At 38.0% G+C, this 12,061-nt stretch overlaps 1 protein-coding gene across 1 annotated transcript in view; it reads left to right on the forward strand.

The window, feature by feature from the left end:
- The window catches only part of LOC107745270 (formin-like protein 2), a 108,046-nt gene extending 95,985 nt beyond the window's left edge, over positions 1–12,061 (forward strand). The window contains exons 18-26 of the mRNA XM_016559119.1: positions 1,836–2,070; positions 3,103–3,171; positions 3,250–3,330; positions 3,745–3,874; positions 3,971–4,134; positions 4,608–4,709; positions 4,861–4,959; positions 5,962–6,085; positions 11,323–12,061. Coding sequence (XP_016414605.1) covers positions 1,836–2,070; positions 3,103–3,171; positions 3,250–3,330; positions 3,745–3,874; positions 3,971–4,134; positions 4,608–4,709; positions 4,861–4,959; positions 5,962–6,085; positions 11,323–11,432 — 1,114 coding nt within the window. The 3' untranslated portion in view covers positions 11,433–12,061. The remainder of the gene's footprint in view (positions 1–1,835; positions 2,071–3,102; positions 3,172–3,249; positions 3,331–3,744; positions 3,875–3,970; positions 4,135–4,607; positions 4,710–4,860; positions 4,960–5,961; positions 6,086–11,322) is intronic.

Raw genomic sequence — 12,061 nt, forward strand, 5'->3', positions numbered from 1 at the left:
CGGCATGTGAGTACTAAACTAAGTTCTCACACGAGTACAAAAACAGTCAGTTATGTCTGTGAAGGTAAACAGCTGGGAAAGAAATCGCTTGTTTATATTAGATTGTTATATTGCTTGTTTATCTGTGTGGCAGCAGCAATATACAGTAAATAAATCAATAAATCCACTGCTCTCTTGTCTCCTCTGAGGCTGGGACTCTAAATAGTGTTCTGTGCTCGTCTGTGCAGCCAAAGGCAGAACTGTTAGCATGTTTTGCTCAAACTTTCGTCATGGCATTAGAACTGGTACACCGTTGTCGCTTGCGAAAACACAATAACAGTGCCGTGGGTGTAAACTTACAGATTAAAGAGTTAGTTCACCCAAAATGAAAATTAGTCCATACATTTCTCACCCTCAAGTCATCCTAGGTGTATATGAAAGTGAAAGTGATATGTGGCCAAGTATGGTGACCCATACTTGGAATTAGTGCTCTGCATTTATCCCATCCAAAGTGCACACACACAGCAGTGAACACACACACACACACACCATGAACACACACCTGGAGCAGTGGGCAGCCATTTATGCTGCGATGCTCCCGGGGAGCAGTTGGGGGTTCGGTGCCTTGCTCAAGGGCACCTCAGTCGTGGTATTGAAGGTGGGAGAGAGCGCTGTACATTCACTCCCCCCACCTACAATCCCTGCCGGTAGGAGACTCGAACTCGCAACCTTTGGGTTACGAGTCCGACTCTCTAACCATTAGGCCACGACTTCCCCAATATGACTTTATGTATGTATGACATATACATACATAAAGACTATGTATATGACTTTCTTCTTTCAGGCGAATCCAGTCGGAGTTATATTAAAAATTGACTTTGATCTTTCAAGCTGTTTCATGGCACTCAGCGGGTGTTGCATGCATCAGTCCAAAAGAAGTTGAATAAAAAGCAATAATCCATAAAAAAAAGTGTATCACACGGCTTCCGGGGGGTAAACAAAGGCCACCTGTAGCGAATCGATACGTTTTGTAAGAAAAATATCCATATTCAAAACGTAATAATCACTAGCTTGCGCCAACAGTTGTACACGGAAGCAGTTCCGGACGGATGACGTATGAGTTCAGCGTTGCGCATGCGCCGGTGAGTCTCGTGAAAACCAACGTTTGTTAACAGGAGCAAAGGAAGCAAAGTTTCCTTACTTTAGCAAAGGAAAACCAGTCTCCTCTTGGCTTATATCGAAATCCTCCGACATTCTTCTTTACAAATCCTCGTTTTGTACTTCTAATTAGTGACCGTTGTTTTGTTTTGATCTCTCCTCTGCGCTTCCGCGTTCGTCACTTCTGAGCGGCGCATGCGCAAAGCTGACCTCATACGTCATCAGACCGGAACTGCTTCTGTTTACAACAGTGAGCGCAAGCTACATTAAAAGGATTATTACCTTTTGAATATGGGTATTTTTCTTTCAAAAACGTATTGATTCGCTACAGAAGGCCTTTGTTCACCCCCCGGAGCCGTGTGAGACATTTTAGGGGCGGTAATATTATAATGAGACCCCTTTGCCACGTCACTAGGGGAGCGAAATCAGACGCGCTCGTTTTTTTAGATGCTTGCAGAAAAAGTCTTACCAAAACAAAGTTACTGGGTTAATCTTTTTCACGTTTCCTTGGTTGGTAGATGCACCGGGGACCTGATTGTAGCACTTAAAACCTGGAAAAGTCAGATTTTCATGATATGTCACCTTTAAAATATTTCTTGATTTGTAAGTTATTTTTTATGATTACTGCAGCCAACATAGAGGAGGTCGTCAGATTAATGAGGATAATGCTTTGATATGTGTGTGTGTGTGTGTGTGAGGCTTGACCTGCGGACGTTGCCGGTGGATTTCGTGGAGTGTTTGATGAGGTTCATTCCAACGGAAGCGGAGCTGAGAGTTCTCCGGCAGTATGAGAAGGAACGCAAACCTCTGGAGAACCTGACGAATGAGGATCGCTTCATGATCCAGTTCAGCAAGATCGAGCGTCTCATGCAGAAGATGACCATCATGGCATTCGTGGCCAATTTCACAGAGAGCATTCAGATGCTCACGCCGGTAAATCACTCAAACCCAGAGCTGCTCTGGCACACTGCCAGCACGTTTGGTCAAGAATTAAGCAGGATTTTCTAGTATTCGCTCCAAATATCCCAAGCAAATTTAGATAACTAATCTAGACTTGCCCATGGATCTCCTCATATTTCTATAATACCTGTTTCTTTTCCTCTCTTGAATTCTTTCATGACCCTTCTTCACATGATGCTTTCCATGAATAGAGGGCAAAACCATGTTTTCTTACAACTCAAAATTTGTTAAGAAAATGCTGATCGTTCAACTCAAGCTAAGGTGAAACTAGTATATTAATTTGACCAAAATTTGCAATGTCTAAATGCACTTGAAAACACTTTCATTGTTTTAGTGTTTTCATTGTTCTAGCAATTAACAGTGAATAAACATATAAATAAATAATTAAATAAATAAATATATATATATATATTATGCTCAAGAATTTAAGCTCAAGATGTAGCTAGTTTGGCACCAAATATTGTTTTGTAGTTACTGATGATCTTATATTTTTCATAAATTAAAGATAAATACTTAAATACTACTACTGTGCAATGATGTTTCTTGTAATAACGGCTGAGCTTGACAAGTGCAGTCAAGACTACAATATGTGAAAAAATTAATAAATAAAAATTAAATAATGTTGCATACAGTTGAATTGGTGCATATGATACCACTTTAGATGTTTCCCACTTTACAATTTTTGATGTATTTGTCACAGTACATATTCATTTTTGTTAACGTTAGTTAATAAAAATACAACTGTATATTGTTAGATCAGGTTAACTCAGGTTCATTATATAATATGAACAGAAACTACTTTTTATTTTAATTATGTATTAGTAATACTTTATAAGTGCTGAATTAACATTAACTAAGATGAAGAAATGCTGTAGAAGTATTTGTCATGTAAACTAATGTAAAGTGCTACCCATTGTTTTAAGTAGCTAGTTTTAATGAAGAATTGTATCATATTTGGACCTTTTGTACATGTTCTATTATTGTCTTTTGTTTTTGTCTCAACAGCAACTTCACGCCGTTATTGCCGCATCTGTCTCTATCAAGTCCTCACAAAAACTCAAGAAGATTCTGGAAGTAAGTGTTTCACTTCTGCTCTGATTCATTTTTCTCCAGACTGTGCGTGTCTTTATCGAGCGTGTGTTTCTCTCTCAGATCATCTTGGCTCTGGGAAACTACATGAACAGCAGTAAACGAGGAGCGGTGTACGGCTTCAAACTGCAGAGCTTAGACCTGGTACACTTTACGTAGTAAATGTACTCAAATATTGGTTGTTAAAGTTAAATCCTTATGAATTATGAATGCAGAAGAAAAAAAACACCCCTCATTTACTATTTGTTATTTATAGCATGCAAAGTGTGATATGACATTCAAACCACCATGATAGATTTTGAGCTTCATCCATAATCCAACACATTTTTTTTTTATAATAACAATAATATTATAATAATATTTATAAATTGCTGATGAAAGTAAGATGCACCAAGTACCTCTGGAATATGTAATGCAATATTCTTTCATTCGTCTTGTGAAGTAAAAAGCCACATTAAAATATTTTCTTAATTTGTGATGTAATAACAATATGTCATATTGTAATAACAATGTAATAACAATCATGCAGTTGAGGGTTCAAATGTTTTCCTGTTCCAGTTATTAGACACTAAATCGACAGACCGCAAGGTCACTCTTCTGCACTATATCGCAAATGTAGTGAAGGAAAAATACCAGCAGGTGTCGCTCTTCTATAATGAGCTGAACTATGTGGAGAAAGCTGCAGCAGGTATGAAACTTCATATGCAAATTTGATTATATTTACAATAAACAGGGTGGATCATATTTGCTCAAACCGATCTCAACTAAATGAATTCTCTCTCAGTGTCTCTGGAGAATGTCTTATTAGATGTGAAGGAGCTTCAGAGAGGCATGGATCTGACCAGGAGAGAGAACAGCATGCACGGCCACAACACAATGCTCAGAGATTTCATACAGCAAAATGAGAACAAACTCAAGAAACTTCAGGATGATGCCAAGATCGCTCAGGTGCTGCTAACACAGCACACACACATCTGCTCAATAAACCTGTTTCACTCTCAGTTAAAGGGGTCACGTCATGAGGAATCTTGTTTTCCTTTATCATTTGATATTATCATAAAATCATAAAAACATCATATACATTTCTAAACTCAACACTTCCTCCCCAGGACCATATATTGAAAATAAGCTGCAAAATGGCTTATCAAAACTTCCACAACTTTCTTAAAGCTCTGTGTATGCACAGATATGAATAAAAGCCTAAATTAATCCTAAATGTGTTCATCATATTAAGCAATTCTGTCTCTTCAGAAGACTTGGATTAAACTGCTTGATTCATATAAAGGGGAAATAATTAAATAATAAAAACTGTGTCATATGACACCTTTAGATTGTTTTTTTTTTTTTAAATGATGAAATTATATTTCATGTGATTTTGAATGTTGTTTATCTCTCTGTCTTCTCTTATCTCATTCTCTCAGGATGCCTTTGATGAAGTGGTGAAATTCTTTGGAGAGAACTCCAAAACAACACCCCCGTCCGTGTTTTTCCCAGTGTTTGTGCGCTTTGTGAAAGCATACAGGGTAAAGCGACCAATCACCTGCTTCGCTTCATCCAGTCACACCATTACATCGCTTGCTTCACTTTCTTCAGTCATGCGAACCCTAACGCCATTGATCTCTCATGTTACATCACTTCCAAATCCCTCACTGCTGGGTGTTTTCTCTCTGTCAGCAAGCAGAGGAGGATAACGAACAGAGGAAAAGACAGGAGCAGATGATGATGGAGAAGCTGATTGAGCAAGAAGCTATGATGGAGCAAGAGGATCAGAAGGTACAAAGGAGTGTGTGTGTGTGTGTGTGTGTGTGCACTGGTTTGGGTAGTTTATGAGGACAAAAATTTGTATAATGACATGGTATGACACAGGTATTACAATATGAAGGTGGTTTATGAGGACACTTTATGTGTCCCTGTAATTCAAAAGGCTTAAAAAACATACTAAATGTTTTTTTTTTTGTTTTTTGTGCGCGTGCGCGTGCGCGTGCGCGTGTGTGTGTGTGTGTGTGTGGGTGCGTGTGTGTGTGTGTGTGGGTGTGTGTCGGGGAAGTGGGTTACTTAACTATAGTTTGGGGACAAAACTAGCTTCTGAAGGGAGCTAAATCTGTAACTACATCGAAATCCAGGAATGTCATTGTTTGGAAAAATTATTCATGAATCATTTACTATTAATGAATCTTATTTATTGTATTTATTTGATTGTATTTTATTTCATTTTGTTATTTTAGTTTACTTTTTAGTAGGGTTTGTTTTAGGGTTACTTTTTAGTATATACAATGAGAAATAAAACACTTGGCAAGTAACTTTATTAACAACCTAAATGCAACATAATTCATGATAGTCTGCCCTTCAGCAATGTAAATGTTGTAAGAAAAATCAAAGACAGTTTTATTTTCATGGCCAGTAAAAAATACAATTAAGGCCAATTCATTTTCTTGTTTATTGGCAAAAATTAATTTTGGACCCTGTGTGTGCATGTACCTACTTAACCATATTTTGGGGGCAACAGTATAAAAATACAGTACATATTTTTTTTAATTGTAAAAATACAGAAGGTTTTCTGTTTAGGTTAGTTTATAGAATTCATAACTATTGTCCTCTTTCAGCGCGTGTGTGCGTGTTTGCCGATCCTCTCTGTTGTCACTGTGTTTAAAAACATTATTTATCTGGTTAGAGGAACATTTGTAGATGTTTGTAGATTAAAGACAGCCCATTCAGCATTAATTGTGGATCTGTGACACAGTGTGTGTGTGTATGTGTGTGTGTGTGTGTGTTCAGTCTCCCTCTCATAAGAATAAGCGGCAGCAGCAGGAGTTGATTGCGGAGCTGAGGAAAAAGCAGGTGAAGGACAGCAGACACGTCTATGAGGGTAAAGACGGAGCCATTGAGGACATCATCACAGGTAACACACACAATCGATGTTTTGCTGATGGGGTCTGCATGCAGAGGGCTTTAAAATGTAAAAAGAGTTGTAACGTGTTAGTTTGATCCACTAACCAGCTCTCTGTGACTGGTGGAAAGCTTCACTGCTCAATAACAATTTACTGACCAGTGTGATTCCAGGCTGAATGTGTGTGTGTGCTGTTACTGCTTACAGCTGTGAGCTGGAGTACAGCTACTAAACACTGTGTGGTTAGTGTTCACTGTTAGACCTAAAGGGGTCATATCATACTTTTCTTTATGTATTTATTTATTTATTTTTACCTGAGGTCCACTTGACAAGTCAAATTTGTATTTGTATAAGTTGTAACGTGTTAGTTTGATCCACTAACCAGCTCTCTGTGACTGGTGGAAAGCTTTACTGCTCAATAACAATTTACTGACCAGTGTGATTCCAGGCTGAATGTGTGTGTGTGCTGTTACTGCTTACAGCTGTGAGCTGGAGTACAGCTACTAAACACTGTGTGGTTAGTGTTCACTGTTAGACCTAAAGGGGTCATATCATACTTTTCTTTATGTATTTATTTATTTATTTTTACCTGAGGTCCACTTGACAAGTCAAATTTGTATTTGTATAGTGTTTTTCACAATACTAATTTATGGAAAATCATGATGTTAGTGTTTATATCTCAATGTTTATGTCTCAATATCTTCATGCCTTACAGTTGCATTTAGTAGATTAGACCTGAGCAATAATAGAGTTTACATTTTATAACTATACAAGCCATCAAAGCAGTTAAGAAATCCTATATAGTACATACTAATTACTTGAGTGCACTGTATACGGATAAAGTTGGATATGTTTATATATCCTGCATTTTTTTGACAGCTCCAGGGTTTTTTATCAAACTTCCAAATTTTTTGTATTGCCGCCCACAGTCAGTCAGATTTTTTTTTTTTTTTTAAAGGGTAAGGCTTATCTTTGAACAAAGAATAAGCATAATTGACATATTAATGTATTTTGTATAGATAGATAGATAGCTCTCTTTTTTCACTGTGGACTAAAGGATCATTTCAAAAAATATTATTTCTAAAAATGACATGTAAATATGAATTCAATATGACCCCTTTATAGAATTTTTGGTAACACTTTATTTTAAGGTGTCCTTGTTACACTGTAGTTAATTAATATTACTCTAATTACACTGTAAAAAGGACACCTTAAAATAAAGTGTAACCACATTTTTTCATTTAAATTCTAACCATGACAAAACAATCTCTGTAATGAGTCTAGTAATTAAGAGAACAGAATTAGATAATTATTTGTTGTACCTTTTGTGTAATTCTCTTCACAGCTGCATTACTATTTTAAGCGTGCATGCAATCCATATTGAAATAGTTTCAGCTTTATATAATAGCTGTTACAGTACCATGTGATAATTAGTGTGTGCTGTTGTGTGTAGTAAGTGCTAACATTGTGCTTGTTGCTCTGGCAGTTAAACCCTGTGTTGTTTGTATGTGTGTGTTTCGTCTGGACGCAGTGCTGAAGACTGCCCCCTTTACTGCGCGCACGGCCAAACGCAGCTCGCGTTACTTCAACGAGGAGCTCCACTTCTAAAGCTTAGACTCTCTCTCTCTTAAAGGTCGCTGGATAAACCTGCTCTCTTTCATTCTCTCTCTGTGTGTGTGTGCACGCACCCCTTCACACTTCACATTCCTGGTTTTATTTCCCTGTGGGGCGACCCTTTTGAATGGGGGCCGGCGTATGGATGGGATGTCGTGGGCGTGTTCATTTTCCTTTCTTTTCCAACCAAACTCCTGCTTGAAGGGGGGTTTGGGGAGGGAAGCACATGTTGTCGCCAAAGTTTTCTTTTGCATGGAGTGTGTCATCATAAAGTCATCATTGTAACATGAATGTTATAAGAGGAAATATGATGTCACAAAAACCCAAACACGTCAGAGTTTAGAATTGACTCTTGTGTGCATTTCAGCTGTGATGGTTTAAACAGATGTGACAGTACTATCGGTTGACTCAGAGCGCCCTCTGCAGTTATAAAATGAGCTAAAGTTTTTACCATTAAAAATAAAAAAATAAAAGATGATTCTGGTTTTGTAAAAGCCCAGAATGCGCTAAAAGTTAATTGGACATTGTCACTGGTGTTATGTTTATCTTGTTATAATAGCATATTTTTTTACACATACTCATAGACAAATTGCAGAATGATCCATTACTCAAACAGTGCTTAACATATTAGAAACATCATGTTTGTTATGCTGGCGTGTTGGGCATGGTTTGTGACATTGTAGTTTGCTCATGTGTTCATTTGTCCATGTCACCGTGAGTATATGTAATATATAATGTCACTGAATTTTGGAATCATTCGCATTATGCTGGTTTTCTGCATTTGCTCACTCTTCCTCCATCTTATCCTGCTTTGATGGGAAATTTCTAATATCTCATGACTCCATGTGTGTCCACATGTGTTTAACTTGCATGTTGGGATGGCTTTCTCTTATAAGCATGTTCTGCGTGTATGCATTTGCACGGGGTGAATGACATTTCTCATTCAGATTTACATCTGTAGCCAAATTTAGGGTTAAATCTCACTTAAACAGCCTAGAAATGTCCAGATCATATTTCAGCTAAAAAAAAAAGTACTAAATACAGGCTTCCTCCTCTTTATGTAAAATACATTGTATTATTACTGTTATGAAATTTGACTGGGAGGACATGTTTTCGTGAGATTCACTCATGTAGCATTGCTTTTAGTTTTCGCCATGCACCATGACTGCTTGAGCTTAACTTACTGTTCGTCCTGGCCTATAACAATGCACTTCTGGGAGGCTTGACACATCGTCATTGGTTGCACTGTTTAAACATGAAGTGACCAAACAGATGTCACTTTGTTGTATCTGGACGCTGGAGCCATTGTGCAGAGCAGCTTGAGTCATAGAGTTCATTACCGCAGTATCAGCAGAGCTTCAGTAACACCCTCCAGCGCCTGCCTGTGGCCTTTGACCTTTCCTCTTTGAGCCCTGGGCAGCTTGGCTCCCTGTGCCGCGGCTTGCGTCCGGTCCACTCTGTTCTGATCTAACCTCCATTTTTGTTTCCTCTCCACTCAGCCTTAAAGAAGAATAATATTACTAAATTTCCCAATGTGCACTGGAGGGTAAGGAACTCTTCCAGTAGTACCCCAGTGGATGCTACTCAGACCTGGCAAGCATCTCTCTCTTTATTATTATTTGTCTTTCATTCATCTCCATCCATCGTAGATCAGTTGCTTTTGACATTGAATACAAAAGCCATCTTTTTCTGTTTTCATTCTCCTTAACACACATCAGGCCTATTGAGTTCTGACCCTTACGGGCCGAGTCTCCAGGTACTCGTGTACATCACCCTGTTGAACTGATTTGTAAAATTGTGAATTAGTTTGATTAGGTGATGCCGAGACCTGAGACACAGAGACTCTGCCTGCATAGTCTCACCTTGAACTGACCCACACTTAGAGATAGTTGAGTCTTCATTAGTGCCATTAAAACCTATTGAGTTAAGCTTTTGTAGTAGGAACACTGACCCCAAAATGAATTAACACTTTAAAAATGTCAGTGCATTAAAAATGTCATTGCATTAAATGTAAATACATTAACTGAAAGAAATATAAAATAATAAACCAGTAGTTCAATTATGACAACTCATTTGGTATTTGGTCTTGGCAGACTTCATGAGAGCAAGTATGGATACATGCTGTGAGCATGTAAGATATGCTGCTGCTGCTGCATAAATAGGCATATATAAATCCCGCAGCAGATCTAGACAGGTGGAGCTGGGGGAGGTGGAGGGTTTATCATACCACACTGCAAGGACCAGCTTACAAAAAACACTGAACCAGACTATTCAAATGTTAAGCAAGCAATCTCACTGGCGGCAGAACCAGTTAAGATCAATTAACTTGTTCCATGTGGTAAATTATGTGATTGGTAGCAGATTGCAGTTAGAGGACTATGTAAAATCAGCCTGCACCGCACCATCTAGAGCTTCCTGACTTTACTAGATATATGTACTGTAAATAACAAGACACTGAAGTATGCTTTGACAAAACAAAGACATTTGGACAGTTTATTGTTTCCACGAGTCCATGAATGCAAATGCTTCGTGCTACGCAAACTCAATTTGTGAACCAACATGTTCTGATGTGAGACGAAGGGAAAAGGCCATTTAAAGTAGCCATGCATTCTGACGAAATAATATATATATATATATATATATATATATATATATGACAGTCATAAGTGAGTCATTGAATTGTTCATTTAAAACAATTTGTTCAAAAACACAGATTCATTCAGCGCTTTGAGCTTTGGAAAAGTGCTATATAAATTAAACTTCTTATTTTATATTCAGAAACTGATGCTCAGATCAACTGATGAGTTTTAAACTATTTTCATTGACAAAGTAGCTGTCAATATTGTATCTAAAATTTAAGTTACTCAGAATTCACTGCTTGACTATTGAACTGCTGTGCAATCCACAGTCAGTATCAGTACAGCTATGATTACCTGCGGCCAAATCACTGCATTATAGCTTATTGTGTAATATAGCTATATTAATTTGTATTGCAAGGAATGTTTTACAATATTTATTTTGAGGACTCTTAAAAGTAGTACTTTAACTTTGCAGCACACTCGCGGTTAATCGATTCTGTGGTTACTCTGCTAAGATAACTTGAGGAGAATTGACTTACATACATTTAGCTGACACTTTTATCTAAAACAACTTAGACTGCATTTAAGGAATTCATTTTATCAGTTCCTGCCTTCCCTGGGAATCGAACCCATGGCCTTGGCATTGGTAGTGCCATGCTGTACTGTTGAGCTACAGGAATAATGTTAAAACCTCGAAAACACACGTTTATTAAAAGTCATTGTCGTAGAACTAAACTGATGAATTCCCTGCAGCGTTTGAGCGTTGATATTTTGTCACATAATGCAGTGACATTCAGACATTTTATTGTGTGACTTAAAGAGTTCAAATACATTTTGGGGCCACTGTGAGTGTTTTCCCAACAACCTTGTTGAAAACAAATTTCTAAAAAGAGGCAAACTCCATAGTTACCATTCACATTAAATTCAGAAGCTGAAATACAATTAAGTACTTAATCCAGTAAAAACTCAAGCTGCTTTGCCCAGTTGACCACCAGCATGTCCAGATGATCTAAACTCAAATACTGACATCAATTTATTCTGTCCCTCCTGCATCAGATCTGAGAAACCAGCCTTACAGGCGTGCTGACGCCGTCAGGAGAAGCATTCGAAGACGTTTTGATGATCAGAATTTGCGGCCAATCAACAGTGCAGAGATGGTCATGTGATGAGGGCAGAGTGGATGTGACTGGATGGAGTGGAGGAGGAGCTAATAAAGGACTGATAAAGATGACAGCAGGTCTGAAAGCCAAGTGCCTACATTTAACATCTGTCCCATCAGGTGTTGAATCATACATGTGTTTTAGTCAATGTCTTCTGTCTGTGAATTTTTATATGACAAACTGTGTATTGATCTGTCTTTTATCTTATGGCGCTTAAATTGTATGGCTAGATCAGTGTTTTTCTTGAGAAAGTGTCCGAATGTAAAGCTATTCCAACACTTTATGTATCATGAACCTGTACAAAGGCCTCTTACATTCCAGTGCTTTCGCCACAGATTAAAACCGACCACTCGTGTGTTCTCCGAATCTACTGGTCGGTCTTAAAGAAGCCCTGTAGGGTTCGTCAGAGCCTGTTTTTATTGTGGCGTTCACATAGGGGGCACACTCTTGTGTTAAAAAAACAGACAGATAGAGCCCAACAGAATGGAATACAGGTTGAGAACCATTTTAAAAAGTTTTGTAAAAATGCCATGTTGATGGTTTGAGATGCTGCAGGGTGCGACACAGCGGCCAAAGATAACAATAATAAGAACATTCCTCACTTAAGATGATTTGATGTCTGATAGTAGAGGTAT

The sequence above is a fragment of the Sinocyclocheilus rhinocerous genome, unplaced genomic scaffold, assembly GCF_001515625.1.
Source record: "Sinocyclocheilus rhinocerous isolate Xijiao unplaced genomic scaffold, SAMN03320098_v1.1 scaffold887, whole genome shotgun sequence".
NCBI classification, from domain to species: domain Eukaryota; kingdom Metazoa; phylum Chordata; class Actinopteri; order Cypriniformes; family Cyprinidae; genus Sinocyclocheilus; species Sinocyclocheilus rhinocerous.